The sequence below is a fragment of the Oncorhynchus mykiss genome, chromosome 17, assembly GCF_057628025.1.
Source record: "Oncorhynchus mykiss isolate SJ-2025 chromosome 17, ASM5762802v1, whole genome shotgun sequence".
Classification (NCBI taxonomy): Eukaryota; Metazoa; Chordata; class Actinopteri; order Salmoniformes; family Salmonidae; genus Oncorhynchus; species Oncorhynchus mykiss.
Genome location: NC_143038.1, coordinates 40,356,442 through 40,378,893, shown reverse-complemented (window position 1 = coordinate 40,378,893; position 22,452 = coordinate 40,356,442). Strand labels below are relative to the sequence as shown.

General features: G+C 39.5%; 3 protein-coding genes across 6 annotated transcripts in view; 2 read left to right on the top strand and 1 right to left on the bottom strand.

The window, feature by feature from the left end:
• Positions 1-11,147, top strand: part of LOC110494173 (serine/threonine-protein phosphatase 6 regulatory ankyrin repeat subunit C) — a 33,747-nt gene extending 22,600 nt beyond the window's left edge. The window contains exon 28 of one of the 2 annotated variants that reach the window (XM_090205573.1): positions 42-11,147. In XM_090205573.1, the coding sequence (XP_090061699.1) occupies positions 42-286 (245 nt within the window). In that variant the 3' untranslated portion in view covers positions 287-11,147. The remainder of the gene's footprint in view (positions 1-41) is intronic. The other variant, XM_036950250.2, reaches the window with a different exon arrangement.
• A 470-nt stretch (positions 11,148-11,617) lies between these two features.
• nabp2 (nucleic acid binding protein 2) lies at positions 11,618-21,735 on the bottom strand. Of its 2 annotated transcripts, none has more exons than XM_021568987.3 (7): positions 21,662-21,735; positions 17,298-17,433; positions 14,878-15,016; positions 13,134-13,205; positions 12,902-12,986; positions 12,688-12,739; positions 11,618-12,286 (listed from the first exon to the last, which is right to left on the bottom strand). In XM_021568987.3, the coding sequence occupies exons 2-7, from the start codon at positions 17,374-17,376 to the stop codon at positions 12,114-12,116; spliced, it is 600 nt and encodes a 199-aa protein (XP_021424662.2). In that variant the 5' UTR covers positions 17,377-17,433; positions 21,662-21,735; the 3' UTR covers positions 11,618-12,113. The 2 variants fall into 2 exon arrangements, with proteins under 2 accessions (XP_021424662.2, XP_021424661.2); XM_021568986.3 differs by having other exon boundaries at positions 20,920-21,717.
• Positions 20,814-22,452, top strand: part of LOC110494171 (E3 ubiquitin-protein ligase NRDP1) — a 30,418-nt gene continuing 28,779 nt past the window's right edge. Inside the window, exon 1 of one of the 2 annotated variants that reach the window (XM_021568984.3) lies at positions 20,814-20,984. The gene's annotated coding sequence lies outside the window, so the exon portion shown is untranslated. Of the gene's footprint in view, positions 20,985-21,259; positions 21,403-22,452 lie in introns of those variants that run through there. The other variant, XM_021568983.3, reaches the window with a different exon arrangement.

Here is a 22,452-nt window from a genome sequence, read left to right as displayed (position 1 = left end):
ACATTTTAATCAATGTGCGTGTTTCTGTCTCCTATCGTCAGGCCACACCCCGGCCCTGGCCTGTGCCCCTAACAAGGATGTGGCGGACTGCCTGGCCCTGATCCTCTCCACCATGAAGCCTTTCCCTCCCAAAGACGCCAGCGCCGCCGCCTCCTTTGGCCTCAACCTGCTGAAGCACTGTGGCATCGCCACCACCTGCGGGCCCCTGCCCAACGGCACCCTGCACCACGCCTACGCCAAGGACCGCCACGGCACCGCCGGCCTGGACGGCTGCTTCACCGAGTGAAGCGAACCCCCAACCTGTTCCCCTCAGACCTCCCTTCCCTGTCCCCTTATATCTTTAACTAGCCAGATCTGCCCTCTGTAATCCACTATGATCCGGGGGACCCCCCCCCCCCCCCCCTTCTAACACACACAACAAGAGCAGGAATATACTTTGAATTACATGTGTGTAAGTGAGCGTGTGCGTTTGGATGTGTGTGTTTGGATGTGTGTGTCGGTATATGTGCGTGTGCGTTTGTCTGTGTGTTTAAAGAAAAACTAAATCCCTTATGGGTGCAGTCAAACATATATGCAATTATTTGCCTCTCCTCTGTGGCATATCGTCTCTGTCGTCGCTAGCCTGGCCTTAGGTCAGGCACCCTCTGTCCAGTGTCCAGGACAGAGCACGTCACTGAGTCCCTCTGAATCGTACCGGCAGAGTTTCTGTATCATCATGAAGTTATCACGGTTTTGTTGAATTAACAGATTCACAAGCATGTGTTATAAGCTACGGTCTAAATTAATTCTAAATTCAATTTAAATTATTGTGAATTTTTGACATTGCACTTCAACAACGAATGAACTTACCTCGCAAATCCCAGTGAAAGCGATGACCTAGTAGAAGGAGAACGGTGCCTCGCCAACTTCTACTCTGACTGAAACTGGTGCAATATGCAGCATGTGTGGGTATTTCCAGTGCTGAGCCTCTCTCCGAAGACTAGAATAAAACTGAAGTAATAGAGCGAGGGAAAGAACGGGAGAGAGTGCTAGACCGTCGCTGGGTTTGACTGTACAGTTAAGAGTCTGGGTGAGTTGAGAGCTCTGCAGAGAAGCCCATGGATTTGAAAACAAGCGGTGACAAGCTGGTGTTGACTCACCTAGAAGTCCGACAACAAGCACCTCCCACTTGCTAAGGCTGTCTGAGTGACCTCATCCACCAGGTCCAGTAGATGCCTGACTTTTGTTGTCTGGGTTTTTCTGCATTAGCCCCCTCTCACTGAGTCCATACTGAAGGGAGTCGTTGTGGGTCTTGCCTGAACCCCACTCCCGTTCGTCACTGTCGTAGAATACGTTTGGTACCTTAAGGCGGTTCTAAGACGTTTCTGGATATTTAACAATGTTGTGCCTATGGAATACTGAGAGACAACCACAACCCCTTAACCTCACCTAGTTTATACCCTCTGATCTCCCACCTGATTCCTGATTATTTAAGATTTTAAAAGAGAACAATGCTAGTGGGACATTTTTAAAGGATGAAATGTAGATTTGAAGAGAAATGGGTTTAGCACACATACTGAACAGCATAAGCTATGTTTGTTGCTGTCGTATAAACACTTGTTTACATAATGTAAATGGTTGTCGTATTTACTTGTGAATCGACAGTCTAATATGTTTGCACAATAAGGCCATGCCTCCAGTAGGAAAATAAAGAGCGAAGACGTGTTTTCAATATAGCTGCTAAAATATTGCTGCCTTTTCCATGGATTCTATTCACGGTTTCTGTCAATGCGGGTCTACATTTGGTGTGTAATTTTTTTTTTTTTCATTATTGGGAAGCAATATTCAAACAGACTTCAAATTCTTTAGCATTTTTTTTCTTTTCATGCAGTTTGCTGTGTGGAAAGGTTCATGTTTTTACCTCAACATTGGGGATGACTTCAAGTTTTCAAGAAAACAATTTGCACTACCTCCAAAGTTAGTATTATTTTTCAAATGGAATAGGTAGAATGTTTTTTTAAATTGTTTTTCTATTCTTTCCAAACAGCCATACTTGAAAAAAAGTCAGTAATCCCAATCAAACGGCATGCGCTGTAATCCTCACTTGTCACGTTGATAGGCATAGCATTGGGAGTTGTCAAAAGTACAGCCAAAAACACAAATGCATTCCTTTTTAAATTTGAATTAGGCACGTCTTGTACTTACCTCAAAGATTTTAACAACGCAACTCATTGACTCCTGTTTGGGCCACACTATAGATCCATTCATTTTTGTTGATCGCTTCTCTGCCGCCTTTTGCACAGTAGTTGAATCAGTGTAGTTTCAAGGGTAATCAGTTGATTACGCTATTTATGAAGATTGTTAGTTACGTTCATCTGAAAAGAATTCAAAATGATGTTCACTCCGTTTGTAATTGTTTTCTTGAGATTGTAAAGATCCCCCCCACATTTTTTTTTAAAAATGACAAAATCAATCTTTATCGGCATTTGACCCTAGTCAAACATTCATAAAGTAATTTGAATATTTAAAAGGAGAAAGTATTTTTTAAATCCATGGTGTACTGTAACATTCTGCATTAGCCTGCCTTGTATCTGTATTTTACATATTACATAAATGTAGTTAGATGGCAAAATTGCACAAGTAGTGTTACTGTACCGATGCATATCTTTTCTCTTAACAGTACACCATATTGACAAAGTATGGCTGACACAAAAACACACATGCTTATATTATGTTGGTACGGTTATGTATGGACAGCTACTTTTTTTTTTTTTTTTTGAGATGACAATCAGCATCACAAGGGCTTTTTATTTATAAGTTAAATGCTTTTCGGAAGTTGTTTTGAAGAAGTGTCTTTCGGGATTTTGTTTATTTGAGTCATTGAGGATTTCTTTACACCCGTTTTGAAGTATGTGTGCTCCCATTTCTCTTTTGCGGCAACAAGAACACCATGTTGACATGTCTGGTACAAATACCTCCATTGTGTTATACACTGACAACCTTAACCCTCTTCCTCCGTTACATTGTTGTTTCTCTCTGGATATGCCTCATTCCTATTATCAGTTGTCACCTCGAATTGTTCTCTTTTGAATGGAATATCAAAATCATTTTGCACATCTCCTTAGATGTACGTGCTATTCATTATATTAAGAACAAAAAACATTTGATGCATCAATTTCTGAATCATATTTCAGCCTGAGATTCATTGTCAGCTCCTGGTGCATTCAATCATAGGGCTGGGAAGGAACTGTGTTTTAAAAAAAGGAAAAGCTTATCTTGCACCTATTCAGATGCCAGTAATGTTATTCCACAAGGTTTTTAATGTCAAAGCCTTTTAAGAAAAAAATAAGATGACAAAGTCAATATCCTTTACATGATGTAGGAATAGCAAATTCCAAAACCAGTGTCGTTGTTCCTCATATTTATACTAATATGCTGAAAAAAATGATTGTATTAAGCTACCTGAAATTTTTGTGGCATTTTACATAAGCCTTTTTATATGATGTCAGAGAAGGTTTAGGCCCAGTTCGATGAGGTGAGATCACATCGAATAGTAAGCCATTTAATAATGTTCTAGGGTGAATTGCTATGTTAATTATAATTGTTGCGTTGATTTAAATGAGAATAGGAACTTACTAGATCCCTTCCCCCCCCCCCCCCCCTATATTGTGTAACGGTGTGACATTTCATTGACTGTGGATTTGGTGTAGCCTACGGTTTTGTTGTCGTTAGGCTGGTTAGACATGACATTGAAAACCCCAATCTCCCTTTTGGAATAAGTTTTAATGTGAAACTGAATCCCTTACTGATCAATCGGATGCCTAAAGACATACAAGTAAAGAGTTAAAGGACTAAATTCATGAAGCCCCTTTCCTTCCCCTTTTTAAAAAAAAGTTTTTATTTCCTCCCTCCCTTTAACTATTCTGTTTACACTGTGGACATAGATGAACCTAGTATTGTGATCTTTGGGGCCATAGACTGTCGGAAAGCATTTTAGATTTTCAGTGACGCAACAAAAACAACAATTTTCACTCAGTCCTGACCCAAAGCACTTATTTCAAGAATAAGCACTTTTGTATATTTAATATCTCTATATGTGTATTTATGTATACCGGTACATACAGTATGTTACCTATGTAGATATAAACTTCTATTTAGGGAGAACAATACCTTCAGTGGAGAGATGAGAGTACATGAACTGGTGACTGATCTTCACAATCATGTGTGATGTGCTTGTGGGAGAGACACACTGTTTAATTGGAGGGGCATGTTTCTCTTTGGGGTTAGCATTAAGAGAGCAGTGAAAAGTCTATGGTCACACCTTGGTGTGCACACGTGTGCAGCAACAACAAAACACATTTCAAATGGAAAATTATACTTGCGCTGCCTTTCATTGAGTTGCCAAAAAGCAGGGGATGAAACTGAAAAACACTTGACTTTACCGAAATTTGAGATATTACATACATTTGCAGACATCTTAACTAAGCCATATTAGTCAATTGCTGACAAAAAACGTGAATGTATGGTCTAAATTATGGCAGGGGTTTTGATTTTCAAGTAACTGGTGACTTTTGACGCACTGTTTAAGTTAAGTTCTAGAAATTATGGGAAAAGACTGAAAAATGAACTAAAGCAAAATGATCTTTTACCTCTGCTTCCTCATGCATAGATGTGGTAGGATTGTGTTTCATCTTTTGATATGAAGGGATGGCTAACTAGTTTGTGCCATTGAAGGGTATTATTGCATTCTGCGGATGGGTTAGCCTAAAAACGTGGTACATCCAGCATATATATGCCTTACATTTAGCGGTACAAGCCTCACTCCAATATAATCGTTTTGACTCTTATAAATCATTTGGTGAATGATTACTTTTAGTTCCTCTCTAGCTTTTGTTATTCAACAATGGGCACTAGCGCTAATAGCCGAGCTATCCCTCCTGTTAACCATGGACTCACCATGGACTGCCTTTACAATACCTCTTAGAAATGATGTATAGTTGTTTTGCTACTCTATGTTTTGTTTGTAGTGCGTAGACGATTTTTACATTTGGGAATGTGTCCGTTTTTGTCTATCAAAACAGTCGACCTTAATAACTCAGTATGATATGGAAAAGCATCTGTGTAGAATTTTTTTGTCGTAAAGCACAATAATACCTTACAATGGCTCAAATGGCAAAGATGGACAACTTTCTCAAAATGCTTCAGTTTGTAGGAATGAGAGACATGGGCGCTTTGGCCAGTGGATGGAGTGAAATAGATAGCGTTAGATAATTGTGAATGTGCATGGTGGAAGACTGATCAAGTCCAAATTGTATTTTGAAAAAGCAGTATGGGTAGTAGGGTAGAAGATGGTAAAATTGCACATAAGTAATTGAGTCCGAGTACTGTAAACTGAGTTACAGGAGAAGTTATAACTATTAAAAACTTTGGAAGGAAGCAGATTCAACACATCTTCATTTCTTTCCTTTTTTATTTTGTTTGTATAGATTAAGAGTATTTATGGATTTTGGGCAACTGACAAAATGTTGCCATCAGATATGTGAGTGGAAAGAGAGACTAAAGTAGGGTCGCGTTAAAATTGGAGAATAGGAAGAACATACACTATTGGTATAGTGGCCTAATGTAGCTGCCTTTATCTTGATGAGACACTATGGTCCTTCTAGTGAGAAAGCATTCATATGGTATCGAACACTTATGTCATGCTGATTCAATAACCTCTAAATTAGGTGTGGAAGGGATAGAAGTTTGAAACCAAGAGCATGTTTGGTTTCTTTTAGTTATGCCAGTGATCACCATGGTGATGCTGTCCGGAACATAGTCCTCTGGGATATCTCCCACTTACCTCTAGGACATCGATGTCCTTCATTACTTGAAAAGTCATTGGATTAAGGCAATAGCTAGGCAGTTACCTTTTTTTGTTGTTTTTTTAATTCCCATTTGAAAGGATTTTTTCAAATCAAGAGGACACCGGGAACATTTCCTCTTCTCCAAGCATAATATAAATGGCAGAATTAGAGCTTTCTTTGTTATTAGAATTTGTTGAAAATAAATGGCTACAATTTTCTCAAAAAAGTAAGCATGTAAAATGCTGAACATCATATTAAATGGATTAAACAAGATTCATTCATCTCATGACGTTTCTAGTCATAAATGACATTTGATCACCAAAACAAACACCTCTTGAAATTGACAGAATTATGTCATCTTCAATGTCCAGATTCATGCGTGAAGCACACTATTAAGTTCTTCCATGATTCCAACTTCTGCATGTCTGTCCTATCTCTATGTAGACCAAATGTTTCTTAGAGAAGATAGCATGTCTGATCATGTTAAGATTCTTGATTTTTATAGCTTGTAGGCTATGTTCATGCCTTCATTATTCATTTGTTTATGTTGTACAACTACTACGTGGACAAGATTTACATGCTTAGTCAGTCGTAACATCCAAATTCTTGTTAAAATTGAACCAAACTGTCGGTCCCACTTCTGCTATTCGACCCTCCGGTTGTGTGGCCCATGTTGTACTGTCTGAAGTTTGTCTGGTCCTAACTTGTTTGATTACGTTTGTCACTCTTGTGCCTCTGAAGTTAGTTAAGGCTTAGTAACACTTGTTCAAAACAAAGCAAACTGATGTATGGGTTGACTTTATTCTCTAACAGTATTTGGCTTCTTTGAAATACTTCAGAGAGGATGTAGACCCACCAATAGCTTTATTTTGTCTGTCTTCTCTTCCTCTTCAAGGACAGTTACTGAGTTGACCCTCCAAATAGACTATAGAGGGATGCACTGGTGTTGTCTCCTTAGTGGAGAATAATGTCCACACTATTTTATTGTATGCCTTCATGTATTACTTGATTAGCCGTTATCAGACATTGAACAGCTTACCTCAAGATGTTATGTCTTGCAATGATTTTTACCCAAACCAGTGCATTTTATTGATGTATTGGACCTCATTGGAGAGTAAATGTGATACATATTATGCAACTATTTTTGTCACTTTTTTTTTCTTTGATTTGATGGTGGTTTCATGACTCGACTGCTTCTTGACAGCCACCCATAGGATGGGGCAATGCAAGTAGGAATCCTGGGTGGCGCAGTGGTCTAAGGCACTGCATTGCAGGGCTAGAGGCATCACTACAGACCTGGGTTCGATCCTGGGTCTGTATCACAAACTGCCATGATTGGGAGTCCCATAAGGCGGCGCACAATTGGCCCAGCTTTGTCCGGGTTAGGGGAGGGTTTGGCCGGGTTAGGCCGTCATTATAAAATAAGAATTTGTTCTTAGCTGACTTGCTTGGGTAAATTTAAAGGTTAAATAAAAACAGTTAAATTAGGATATTGAATCATGATGTTTCCATTAAATAAATGCTTCGATAGGCAACCAAAGGAGAGAAATGTCTTGGACCGGAAGTTGTTTTAGATCCACATCATAAAGTAACTTATTTATGAGACTTCTGTGCATTTCTATATATACTGTATGTCACATGGCTGGTCAATTTTTATAGTTAAAGAATGTTACCTTGTAAACTGCGAAACCCAGCTCCTCTATGACCACCAAATACAATCCTGACTGACACTTTGTCGTGATACAGACGGGCATAATAAACTGTGTCCTTACAAAACCATTGAGTGAATAGTTAAGTCCTTGGGGGAAAAAATTATTTTACACATCAGCAAAATGGTCTTCCGTTCATGCCAATTGAAAGCCTTATTGTTGATAAAAGTGGAGGTCACACCTCCCAGGAACACAACTGCTCACAATTACAGACCTGGTGAAGCCAGTTAGCCATTGTTGTTCATTCAAAACACAACATGATTCTAGTGCTTCCCAGTCTTATCATCCATCCATGTCGTGCACTGTGGCTTCAACTCCTCAAGCAATTGTTAATTGGTTGGAGAAATATACAAAGAAACACTCATGCTGTTGTCATAAATCCAAACACCCTCTGGATGTACAACTTGACTGTAGTTTATTTTGCTCTCGTTTGATTCTTGCCTTTGGCTTGCTTGCCATATTTGTCAAGGGACCTGAAAAAACACATTGAAATAGTGTTGAATCCCAGTAGTGATAATACTGGAGTTATAGTGTGAATTCATAATAAAAGCAATATTGGCAAGTGCACTTTGTTGGGTGTTCTAAGCACAACATCACTAAAAATGCACTTCAGACAGAGTAGTGTGTAGAGATTGTTGTTGATTTACTTAACTAAATGGTATTGAAATTAACATGGTAAATTATTATAAAGCAAGACTTCTATTTGTGACATTTGTAGTACCGTTTTAGCAGTATGTTGATTTGATCAGGATGTAGTTTTAGTTGGTGTCTGTACAACCCCTGCCCCCCCCCCCCTCCCCTTATACAAAATGAACCGACTTAAGATAATCACGAATAAGCGTTGTGGCTTAGGCATTATTAGGCTAGTTTTTATGCAACCCCTTTAATTGTGTGTGTATAGATTGTTCTCTGTACTGCAACATGTTCTAAGAATAGGTGGTGGAAGAAGATTGTATTTTGTGGACAAGGAAGTCAATGGATTGCTATGCCACAGAACTTCATGTTTTGATTACTTTTACAGTACAGTGAGTAGGCATAGAGTTCTGTTTTAAGTGTGTTCGAGTGTGACTATTTGGGCAGTTAGCTGTCATGTCTTCATTAGTGAGTATGAGGTCAAGAGTGTGCGATGGTAATATGAACCGCTATCAGCAAAAGGGCAAAGAAAAAGTGTGTATTCATTCCTGTCTATTGTATTTCTTTACCCACTTCCTGGTTTATAAATACCGTAAAGAATATTGTTTTTTTCCTTCTAATTATTAACGTGAAATACATTTCCTTTGAAACACAAGTGATGTATGTAAGATTCTGGTGCAATGGCCTGTAATAGTTTTTGGTTGACTCATTTTAAATGTTATTGTTAATTTGAGCATATTTGAAAATAAATGAGTACAGTATCCTACGTGCTATGTGGGGTAGACCTAATATGCATTAACAGACCTTTTGAATGAAATGTAAAGCACTGGTGTAATTGAAAGCTTGAGGTTGGTAGTCCTTTGCTTTAACAGCCCTTATTTTTACTTTGGTTCTGGATATATTAACGTCTTATTCAGGAGGGCGTCTCGGTTTGACTCAGTCATTGAACATTGCTTTGTATTATGCTAGGATTTGTTTACTCCAATAGACCAGCCAAGCAAAATGTAACACAAGCCCGGTCTACGGGCTACAACCTTGAATTATTATGTGCTTTGACTGTCCGTATTGCCTCTGCTAGAATTTCATTGGCTTCTTGTTTCGCTGCAATTGTTTTCACCATATTGGAAGTTTTGGGTTAAAGTTAGTAATTGGTCATAAAGTTGAACGTTAGGCAGGTATTTTAACCACTAATAGTCCCTATCTGGTTGTAGTCCATAGAAGGGATAGAATATGCCAAGCCGATGTTGACTTCCCATGTGACTTCAGCATGAACTGTAGGTGATCAGGAAAGTGTTATTGTGCTTCATTTAGGCCAAACTATAAATTAGGAGGTGCAAAATGATCAAGTGGAAATGCATGAAATGCTTTCTCTTTGGCACCTTTCTGTTTTGAAGTACTGCTGCCTGGTGAAGAGCTTGAGCATGCCTGCATTCAGTATTTTCTAGAGCATTCAGTAAACATTTATTTTATAAGTTTTATTAGCATGAGATTGTGTGATTATTTTTTTTTTTGAATCCATATTACCTCAAATTATATCAGTTACAATTAATACATTTAAGTTAAAACAAATGGTCTCACCTCAAATGTCCATGCTATTTTGAAAGTTACTTTTACTGCTAATGTAATATGATCATGTTTTATTTTGCCTACCTCCTTGATGCACAGCTACTCTTTGTCTCCTTAGCTCATAACCACCTACAGTGAGCTACAAAAGTAGTGTGACAGTGACACATTTGGGAGGGACTATGTACAGAAAGTGCTGTAATATTGAAACGGTTCACCCGATATGGATGAAAATACCCTAAAGGTAAAGCTGACAGTCTGAACTTTAACCTCATAGTCATTGTATCAAATCCAAAGTGCTGGAGTACAGAGCCAAAACGGTTTTCACTGTCCCAATACTTTTGTAGCTCACTGTATACTAGTGTCTGTAAAATATGAAAGCATATTAATCACTTTTGCTCAAAAAAAAAAAAAAAAGTGAGCTTGATTTTGTGTGTGTGTGTGTGTGTTTGTACGTGCGCTTGAACATGGAAAGAAAAATGATATCCCAACAACCACTGGAATGTGAAGCCAAACTGTATTTTGATCAAATGAAATCTCTTTTAAGGTCTAACTGTTGTAGCATACATGTGAACCTCGTCTCTGGTACATGTTTTCTATCCTTCAGATACTTGTTGCAACAAGGTACTTTATGATTGTTTTTTTTAAAACCCCGTCCTGAAAGTATCCACCAGGTATCATCCTGTTTTTCATAGTATGGTGGGTTTTTACTGTGTGTAAGTTGAGCCATACGTCTAAAAGTCTAGTTTACAGCTGCAACTGTGTCTACAACTACCAGAGATTAGGAGAACGTGTGTGCATCTTAATTACAAAAGCAACATAACTAAAGCTGTTATTGAAGTCAAATTATGGATATATGTCGCATGTGGTGTTTGTGTGATGGGAAATCGTATTGCATCCAGCCTTAAGCCTTCAAACGAAAAACAAATCTAGACCTTAATTTGTGATCATGCTACCACCACAACTCCCATCACCTCTCCCAACCAACTGACCTTTGACTTTTTGACTGAAGCATAGGTATGTGAGATACAGTAATAGGGGTTAGAGATCTATTCCGTAAAAGACACAAACACACACACACATAAATACCCTTCCAACCCTGAACAAATCTCCAACGTGTTCATTATTTTGACATTGCAATCCTTGAAAGCACTTTGCCTTGTTATATAATTGTGTGCTACTGAATGGTTATTTCTTACAAAATGTTCCGAAAATGTATAAAATACATGATTTAATGATTTTAGTGAAACAGTAATCTGCATTGACCTTTCTGACATTACAGGAGAAACTTAACAAACCAAGGCATTGAAACCTGATCGATTTTATACAATGTATGCTACAGCATTTGAGTCTTGTCATTCAGTGTTGTGGTTTAGGATTGGTTATGTTTAAATAAATTGCTATTGCTTAATATCTATATACTTTGTGTTTTCTTTAATTTACATTTTCAAGCCAGAATCCTTAATTGAAACTTTTTTTTTTTTCTCTCTATCTGGGGCTGGAGAAGTGTAACCACTTTCAAATTAATAAACAGATCTATGGATGCAAGGACTGACCATCCATGATACCAAATATGTAGTTTCAACCATGTTACGAGGCTATACAGTTTGTTTACAAACATTGGAGTAAAAATTGTCATGTAAGCTCACTATTCCAGACCAGTTTGAACGGTCGTACAACATGTAAAGTGTGGCTGCTGTCGCAAGGTTCTGAATCTGATGAGGTATGACAGTTGACCTAAGCTCATGAGGCATTTATAAGTTAAATTCATCAATCTATATTTATTTATACATCCAAAAATGGATGTAGCAACTAAGGATTTCTGAATCCAACTTCACATCAATCTGTCAGGTTTGGGCTACGTTTTGCACAGAGCCTACACAGCACATTAGTTAAAAGAGTAATTTTATATTTTAGATATCTCATTGGAAAACTACCTGACTTTGAAAAACACGTTATGGCTTCCCATTTGGCAGCTTAATTGTAAAAAATGAAAATAATTATTTTTCTCACAAATACTTTTTCTTGATGGTTACATAACCTTTAGTGAACTCTGTTCTGTGTAAACAAACCTAATTCAAATCAAATGTCTTAACGTTTTCCACATACGACTGGAAAAATACATTTGAACAGCCCTCCAGCTGGTAATTACTAGTGAAAAACTTGACTATCATCCCTCGTGATGCTTCCTTACCCATAGGAAGTCCCACCCATTTGACTACTTTAAAATGGTGAAGCCCTCAATAGCAAGGTTCATGCCAAAATGGGTTTTATCCATTTAGAGTCCTAACTCTATGGTGGTAAATTTCCACTTCGAACGCAGCATTAGTCTCATCATTTGACATTTCTGGAGAGGGATGGACTTTGCTTCCTTCTGCTCCAATCATCTTTTTGCTGAACGTCTAGTCTCCTTTCCATTGCTGACAGCTGTCCCTCCTGCTCCTGGATTGGCTGCTCTGCTGCCAACATCACTGCCAGCCCGCCCTCCCTGTTGAGGATTAGTCGAGCTCCCGGAACCTTGAGAGTTTACACCGTTCCCATTGGTAGTTTCATTACCTAGAATAAGAAATTCGCATGCTTAATTTAGAAATCTTCATAAATAGTGATAGAAGGGAGAGGTACAGTGTTCACAATTAACCAATTTCCAAAAAGAAATGCACTGCTGTTTGTATACACTGAAGGTGGCTGAACCGGCCACTTACAAGGAAAAAGAAGCAACTTTACAGCTTAAAGCAGTGATCAAAAATTATATTGTTATTTCATGGAATTGTATTCCTTTAGTTTACTGATACAGACATGGCATTGACGTTTAGGTAGACTTCCAGGTGGAAATGTTGCATGAATCACCTAATAGCAGCAGAGGAAAATGAAATAACACTAACGAAGGCCGTTGCCGAAACGCTTTCATTTGACGTCATAACTCTTAATTTTTTGTTGGTCTTTGATAGTGGTCTTACCAGCTGAGCTGTTATTGTTGTTGTTCAGTATGTTTCCTTGGTCACCGACTACCTGGGAAATAAATAATCTGTTCACACACAGTACAAGAAAAAGATACTTGAAACATTGAACTAAATTCGTAGGTGAACATTACTTAAAATAATATTTTTTCCCCTATCATTCTGTAATAAGACGCTTACACACTGATATCCCTAAGTTCAAAACACCCCTTACAGTCTTGTTCTTCATCTGGTCCATGTTAGAGTACTCTGGGTTAGGCTCACTGAAGTTTGGCACCTCTGAATACACCATGCAGAACCTGAACAAAACGATAAGTGAGCATTAGTTTAGACCAGTAAATTATGACAATAGATGCATCTCTCAGCAACATTTACATTGTTGCTCCTCCTTTTCGTAAATATGTAGCATGAAATATTATTAAGCACAGAGCATCTATAGAACTTACTCTCCAATCTTCGACAGCTCTCCACCTCTACCTGTGTACAGAGTCAGGCAACCTTTGAACACAGACGCATATCTGGAGAAAATAAAGTGCACAAATTTCAAGACAAAATACATTTCCCCCCCAGGATTTAAAGTTGATCCAAGATTAAAGGACTAATAACCTATGGTATGTATTCATCCAAATGTAAGTTCATGCTGGTAGGTAGAAATTATGGCTGGGTGGTCCTTTTTGATTTCTACAGTGCATTGCGAAAGTATTCGGCCCCCTTGAACTTTGACCTTTTGCCACATTTCAGGCTTCAAACAAAGATATAAAACTGTATTTTTTTGTGAAGAATCAATAACAAGTGGGACACAATCATGAAGTGGAACGACATTTATTGGATATTTCAAACTTTTTTAACAAATCAAAAACTGAAAAATTGGGCGTGCAAAATTATTCAGCCCCCTTAAGTTAATACTTTGTAGCGCCACCTTTTGCTTTATTTTTGAACCATTCCATTGTAGATTTTGCTTTATGTTTTGGATCATTGTCTTGTTGGAAGACAAATCTCCGTCCCAGTCTCAGGTCTTTTGCAGACTCCATCAGGTTTTGTTCCAGAATGGTCCTGTATTTGGCTCCATCCATCTTCCCATCAATTTTAACCATCTTCCCTGTCCCTGCTGAAGAAAAGCAGGCCCAAACCATGATGCTGCCACCACCATGTTTGACAGTGGGGATGGTGTGTTCAGGGTGATGAGCTGTGTTGCTTTTACGCCAAACATAACGTCTTGCATTGTTGCCAAAAAGTTCAATTTTGGTTTCATCTGACCAGAGCACCTTCTTCCACATGTTTGGTGTGTCTCCCAGGTGGCTTGTGGCAAACTTTAAACAACACTTTTTATGGATATCTTTAAGAAATGGCTTTCTTCTTGCCACTCTTCCATAAAGGCCAGATTTGTGCAATATACGACTGATTGTTGTCCTATGGACAGAGTCTCCCACCTCAGCTGTAGATCTCTGCAGTTCATCCAGAGTGATCATGGGCTTATTGGCTGCATCTCTGATCAGTCTTCTCCTTGTATGAGCTGAAAGTTTAGAGGGACGGCCAGGTCTTGGTAGATTTGCAGTGGTCTGATACTCCTTCCATTTCAATATTATCGCTTGCACAGTGCTCCTTTGGGATGTTTAAAGCTTGGGAAATCCTTTTGTATCCAAATCCGGCTTTAAACTTCTTCACAACAGTATCTCAGACCTGCCTGGTGTGTTCCTTGTTCTTCATGATGCTCTCTGCGCTTTTAACGGACCTCTGAGACTATCACAGTGCAGGTGCATTTATACGGAGACTTGATTACACACAGGTGGATTGTATTTATCATCATTAGTCATTTAGGTCAACATTGGATCATTCAGAGATCCTCACTGAACTTCTGGAGAGAGTTTGCTGCACTTAAAGTAAAGGGTCTGAATAATTTTGCACGCCCAATCTTTCAGTTTTTGATTTGTTAAAAAAGTTTGAAATATCCAATAAATGTCGTTCCACTTCATGATTGTGTCCCACTTGTTGTTGATTCTTCACAAAAAAATACAGTTTTATATCTTTATGTTTGAAGCCTGAAATGTGGCAAAAGGTCGCAAAGTTCAAGGGGGCCGAATACTTTCACAATGCACTGTATGTTGATTTTATACTCGGCTGTAGGTTTGGAGCCCTGTCCATAAAGTGTGGCATTAACTTGACTGTGCTGTGACTCAATAAATGACTCACCCCTTAGTGAGTCTGATGATGTCACCGGTTTGGATCAGTCCCCCTACCTCATCCCAAACTGAGATGCTAATGCTGCCGGTCTTGTCGGCCACCTTACAGGTCCGCACCTCATACCCATCCTTTGTCTTTGTCACTCGTCCTATGTGAGAGTGGGTAAGAGGGACAAGTAATCAGTGGCCTTTGATTGGTGTACAAAGACAAGAACAAGCTAGGTGTACAAGGATAGTGTCAAATATCTCATTATTATACTTTTTGTCATTTAGCAGATGCTCTTATCCAGAGTGACTTACAATTATTGCATTCAGCTTAAGATAGCTAGGTGAGACAACCACATATCACAGTCGTATTAAGTCCACTTGTCCTCAATAAAGAAGTTATCAGCAAAGTTAGTGCTGGTAGGCGGCCAAACGGAGTGCTTGGGTTGGGATGTAGGGTTTAAGCATAGCCTGAAGGTAAGGAGGGGCAGTTCCCCTTGATATTCGGTAGGCAAGTACCATGGTCTTGTAGTGGATGCGAGCTTCGCCTGGAAGCCAGTGGAGTGTACGGAGGAGCAAGGTGACATGGCAGAACTTGGGAAAGTTGAACTTCAGGAGGGCTGCGGCGTTCTGGATAAGTTGCAGGAGTTTGATGGCACAAGCGGGATCCCAGGTAACAGAGAATTGAAGTGGTCCAGACGGGAGATGACAAGTGCCTAAATTAGGACCTCCGCCACTTCCTGTGTGAGGAAAGGTCGTACTCTACGGATGTTGTAGAGCATGAATTTGCAGGAGTGAGTTACTGCTTTGATGTTTGCAGAGAATGACAGGGTGTTGTCCAGGGTCACGCCAAGGTTCTTTGCACTCTGGGAGGGGGACACAGTGGAGTTGTCGAATGTGATGGAGAGGTCTTGGAGCGGACAGGCCTTCCCTGTCGAGGTTGAGCTTGAAGTGGTGGGCCAACATCCAAGCTGAGATATCTGCTAGACATGCAGAGATGTGTGTTGCCAGCTGGGTGTCAGAAGGGGGGGAATGAGAAAAGTAGTTGAGTGTCATCTGCAATGATAGGAGAGAACATGTGAGGATATGACAGAGCAAAGTGACCTAGTGTAAGGAGAAAAGAGGAGAGGGCCTAGAGCCGAACACCAGTAGTGAGAGCACATGGTGCAGACACATATCCTCTCCACGCCACCTGGTAGAAGCAGCCGCCAGGAAGGATGCTCCCAAGTGACACAGCGGTTTAAAGGCACTGCACCTCAGTGCAAGAGGTTTCACTACAGTACCTGGTTTGAATCCAGGCTGAGTCCCATAAGGCGGCGCACAATTGGGCCGGGGTAGGCTGTCATTGTATATAAGAATTTGTTCTTAACTGACTTGCCTAGTTAAAAAAAGGTTAAATAAAAATACACATAAATGCAATCCAAGAGTGCGCAGAGCCTGACATGGAACGCAAACTGGGCTGCGCGTGTGCGCCATCGTGCATAAATTTATTTTGTCCCCCCACACCAAACGGGATCACGACACACAGGTTAAAATATCAAAACAAACTCTGAACCAATTATATTCATTTGGGGACAGGTCGAAAAGCATTAAACATGTATGGCAATTTAGATAGCTAGCTTGCACTTGCTAGCTAATTTGTCCTGGGATATAAACATTGAGTTGTGCATTTCAGGTAAAATAACAAGGTCCTCTACTCCACCAATTAATCCACACATAAAACGGTCGACTGAATTGTTTCTAGTCATCTCTCATCCTTTCAGGCTTTTTTTTCTCTGGACTTTATATTGCAATTGGCAACTTTCATAAATTAGGTGCATTACCGCCACTGACCTCGTTCGTCTTCAGTCACCCACGCGGGTATAACCAATGAGGAGATGGCACGTGGGTACTTTCTTCTATAAACCAATGAGGAGATGGGAGAGGCAGGACTTGCAGCGCGATCTGCGGCAGAAATATAACTGACCTCTATTTTAGCCCTTGGCAACGCAGATGCTCATTGGCGCACGCGAGCAGTGTGGGTGCAATAATTGAATAATATAGATTACACCGCTCGTAGTCAGCCTGTGAGACGCCCAGCCCTGAGAGGGTCAAGAAGATCATTCTGAGAGAGATAATGTGAAAGTTGGAGAGTAAACATCGATTATGAGGAGAGTATATATCCATTTGTGGGAAAGAGAAAAGGGAAAGTTCAACACAGATACGTTTTTTGATAGCTGGCATGATTCAAATAAACCAACATGAATTGTTATCATTAGTCTACATGGTGACGTATAAGGATGTTTCTCTGACTGTCAAGCCTCTGTGTTGTGCCATTATATTGTGTGTAAGATTTTACATACATTTTGTTCCACGCGAGTGGATTACAAGATAATTATATACATTCTGTTTCTGTTCATCATTAATTGATTATTTAAAACATTACTGTTAGTAAGGAGTTAGCACCTGTTTCAAGTACGATGAAGATGACACTGAGATTCTTGAGTCCTGGCTTGATGTCCTTGACGTGGGTCTCGGTCGTCATCTTTCAGATCCTCGTCATGCATCCAAAAGTGTAAGTCAACTCTGGACCAAAGCAGCCCTGAAATATGTACAAGAATGTGTGTGTGACAGAGGTAAAATTTGTTTTAAATTGGATGTTCGGTTTTCTCCCGTCAATAACCATTGAACCAAACATGCCATGACTATGAACATTGATTATTCTGAATCAGGGGTGGATGGAGAACAATGGAAAAAAATGTATATATGTTTTTTATAACTATGATTTCGGATTTCAATCTTTCATTCCTCTTAAACAAAGCGTGTCATGAATATGAAAATTATATATTCTGGGGGCTATGAACAAAAATCCAATCCAGAAGAAAAAAATGAAAGAAGAAGAAACAACAATAACAAAAAAGGTGTGGATTATTCTCCCTACTCCCTTGATTCAGAATATATAATTTCCAGACTTTGTTTAAGAGCAACAGAAGACTGAAATACGGAAGAAAAAAAATCTTACATTTGTTTTAAAGGTGCACATTTTTCTCCATCCTCCCCTGATTTAGAATATAGAATTTTCATTGTCATTGCATGCTTTGTTGAAGAGCTATTAAAGATTGAAATCCGTAAGGAAAAATATCATTATTCACGATTCATTCAGGACTATCCATAATCATGATTAGAATCCACATAAATGTAGAAATGTTAAGAAACATATTTTATTCTTATTTACAATAAAAGTGACTCCAAAATGACACAATGCATTATTTATCATTAATTTCTATTGGGTACAAAATAATCTGAAACACAACTAAAACAAACAGCAAATGCATCCAACAAGTTAGTAAAGTAACACGTTTTGGGTAATCATTGTGTGCTAGGAATTTGGGACCAAATGCTAAATTTATGACTACTTTAATACACATATTAGTGATTATGTCCCAATACTTTTGGTCCCCTAAAAATACCCTCAAATTAAAGCAGACTGTCTGCACTTTAACCACATCGTCATTGTATCATTTTAAATCCAAAGAGATGGAGTACAGAGCCAAAACAAGAAAAAATGTGTCACTGTCCCAATAACTACGGACGACACTGTATTTCTAGATTTCTAAATAAAAAAGGCATGGATTTTTTTCCATCCTCTCCTGATTCCAATATATAATTTTAATAGTCACGACATGCTTCATTTAAAAGATATGAAGATTGAAATCACCCCCAAAATAATTACATTCAAAAATAAAATGAAAAAGGTGTGGATTTTCCTCAATCCTCCCGATTCAGAATATATCATTTGCATAGTCATAGCAGGCTTTATTTATGCGCTATTGAAGATTGAAATTTCAAATTAAAAAAAGGTCTGGATGTTTCTCCATCTTCCCATGATTCAGACGGCAGGTAGCCTAGTGTTGGACTAGTAACCGAAAGGTTGCAAGATCGAATCCCTCAGCTGACGAGGTAAAAAATCTGTCTTTCTGCCCCTGAACAAGGCATTGTTCCTAGGCTGTCATTGAAAATAAGATATCATATATCATAGCCATGGCATGTTTTTTTCAATAGATATTGACTAGAGAAAACCGAATATCCAACATAAAACGACACTGAACAAAAATACAAACATGCAACAATTTCATGGATCAAAAAACCAGTCAGTATCTGCTGTCTACCATTTACCTCTTGCAGTGTGACACATCTCATTCATATAAAATTGATCAGGCCTGTGGAATGTTGTCCCACTCCTCTTCAATAGGAGTTGCCGGACATTGGCCGGAACTGGTACACGTCGATCCAAACATGCCCAAACATGTTCAATGGGTGAGATCTGGTGAGTATGCAGGCCATGGAAGAACTGGAACATTTTCAGCTTCCAGGAACTGTGTACAGACCCTTGCAACATGGGGCCGTGCATGATCATGTTGAAACATGAGATTATAGCGGCAGATTAATGGCACAACAAAGGGCCTCAGGATCTTGTCACGGTATCTCTGTGCATTAAAATTGCCATCAATAAAATGCAATTGTGTTTGTTGTCCATAGCTTATGCCTGCCCATACCATAACCCCACCATGTGGCACTCTGTTCACAACGTTGACGTCAACAAACCGCTTGCTCACATGACACCATTCACGCTGTCTGCCATCTGCACAGTACAGTTGAAACCGGGATTCATCCGTGAAGAGCACATTTCTCCAGCATGCCAGTGGCCATCGAAGGTGAGCATTTGCCCACTGAAGTAGGTTACAAAGCCGAACTGCAGTCAGGTCTAGTGAGGATAACGACCACGCAGATGAGCTTCCATGAGACGGTTTCTGACTGTTTGAGCAGAAATTATTTGGTTTTGCAAACCCACAGTTTCATCAGTTTGCCGGTTGGCTGGTCTCAGACGATCCCACAGGTGAAAAAGCCGAATGTGGAGGTCCTGGGCTGGCGTGGTTACACGTGGTCTGCCGTTGTGAGGCCGGTTGAACGTACTCCCAAATTCTCTAAAACGACGTTGGAGGCAACTTATGGTAGAAAAATTAACATTAACTATTTGGCAACAGCTCTGGTTGACATTCCTGCTGTCAAAATCAAATCATATTTTATTGGTCACACACATATTTAGCAGATGCTATTGCAGGTGTAGCGAAATTCTTATCAGCATACCAACTGAGCGCTCCCTCAAAACGTGTGACATTGTGTTGTGTGACAAAACTGCACAATTTAGTGGCCTTTTAGGGGCTCCCGAGTGGTGCAGGGGTCTAAGGCACTGCATCTCAGACCCTGGTTCAATTCCAGGCTGTATCACAACCGGCTGTGATTGGGAGTCCCATAGGGACGTGCACAATTGGCCCAGCGTCATCTGGGGCAGGCCATCATTGTAAATAAGAATTTGTTCTTAACAGACTTGCCTAGTAAAAAAATATACATAAATTGTTCCCAGCACAAGGTGCACCTGCATAATGATCATGCTGTTTAATCCGATTCTTGATATGCCATACCTGTCAGGTGGATGGATTATTTTAGCAAAGGATAAATGCTCATTACATAACAAATATGTAAACACATTTGTGCACAACATTTAAGAGAAATAAGATTTTTGTGCATATTGAACATTTCTGAGATCTTTTATTTCAGTTCATGAAACCAACACTTTGTGTTGTTCAGTGTAATTTGACCTCGGTGTGCGACTGAGCAAATTTACAGGAATACATGGCCTTAATGATACATACAGTAATAATTTAAACAGCAATGCAAGATCAGATCAATGCAAGTGTGTAACCCAGGTCGACTAAGTACTTATAAAGTAACTAGCAAGACCAGTCTAGCAACTAGGGTGTAATCATTAGTCTAAACAGTTATAAAACGGAACGGTTTGCAAATAAAACTAGAGTTTCTATTGGTCAAATTCAAGTAGGTCATATATACAGTCATTGGTAGGTCCCTCCCCGTTTCGTTCGCTTTCGTTTAAGAAACATTTTGCAACAGAATTGGCTCAATGAATACGCCCCTGCTGTAGTTTAGCAAACTGCAGTAACGTTACTATGCTAGCTAACGTTAGCTATAGTTAACTGGGTGCCAGGTCGTAAGCTACACATTTCATTACCTCAACAGTGTGTAGTCGTCCACAGCTGATTTGTCCGGTATAATGGATTTTAAGCCATGGAACAAGTGAGTTAAAAAAAAAAGTATTGTTTTCCTGTTTGTAAAAGAGCTAGCTAGCTACTGTTAAAAAATAAAATAAAAACCTAGCTACTGTTCATTTTTTTGTGACCGTCAGTACAGTAGTGGCGGGCATTCTGTTGGTCAAATTTAGTTTCAATCAAAATTGTGTCCAATGACCATGGATTATATGGGACGCGCATGAGATAATCATGTGATAGGTCCTTTATCTGAGAAGGAAAACTGCTCGTACCGAAGATAGGTTGAGTCAACTGTCTATCAACGATTTTACAATTTGGTTGCTTAGCGGCGTAGGCTGGACGTGGAAACGTGGTGACAGGAATCAAGAAAAAATTGAAATCATGCTGGAATGCTAACCCAAACGTAATTTAAAAGGCAATTTAACCATTGATTGTCATATCAACAGGTAACGTTACCCAGTTCGACAACATATCACTAGAGTTGCTCTCTATCTGCTTGTTTTCCTGTGTGATTCCAGCTTGTGCCAGCTATCTACCTGTAGTAACTAGCTAACGTTAGCGCACGTACGTAGTCAGCTGTGGCAAGCTTGATTAGTTGCACATTAGCAAGCTGTCTCGTCAAGACTTTCTGATCGGTATCCATCACTAATCTTTTCCCTGTTCGCAACTGACTACTGTTTGATAGTTAGCTAGCCAGCCACATACCTACGGCCGGGATTCCATTTTGAAACGGCAAGGATGATTTCCGTGTTTGCGTAGCTAACTAACGTTAACGTTGCAACAGTACAGTGGCGGTCGGTGCCGTTTAGGTGAGGGATGACGATTAAAGAAAAAAAATATATACGTAAACATGGCCTTATTTCTATTACAGCATATTGGAAGACTGCTATTTATATTCCATTGACACAGTTCAGTGTAACGTCAATAGGTTTAGGCTACAGCTTAGGGGCACAGGTCAAGATGATTTTTAGTAATCAAGGTGACATTAAATACCGACTTACACACTCTTGTGTGCATCTAGCTGATCTAGGGTGTAATTAGTTCAACAGTTGCAAATTAGAGTTTCTATTGGACTAATTTGGGTATATTCGTTAGCTTCTGTTTTAAGATTTTTTTTTCAACCGAATCAGCAGAATGAATACACCCCTGATCACAGGCAAACAGAGTTGGCTTTCATAGCAGCCACATACAAACAGCATGATCACTTTGCTCCTTGTAATTCCTTTTCGCATCTACGTGCTCTCCTCCTGTTGCATGTGGACTTCAGTGCATAACACATCAGCTGTCTGACCAGGCAAAAAAAACTTTTCCAAGCCTTCATATCATAACTGTTACGCACAGCCTACATCGTCGCTACCATATTATCTAACGTCATAGTCAACATAGTTACTAGAACTAACGCATTAGTAAACCCGCTACAATCATGCAGCACAGTCAGCAAACAGTTTAGCAGTTACTCTGGCAGGCCCCGGTGGCAACAAATTAATAAAACCAAA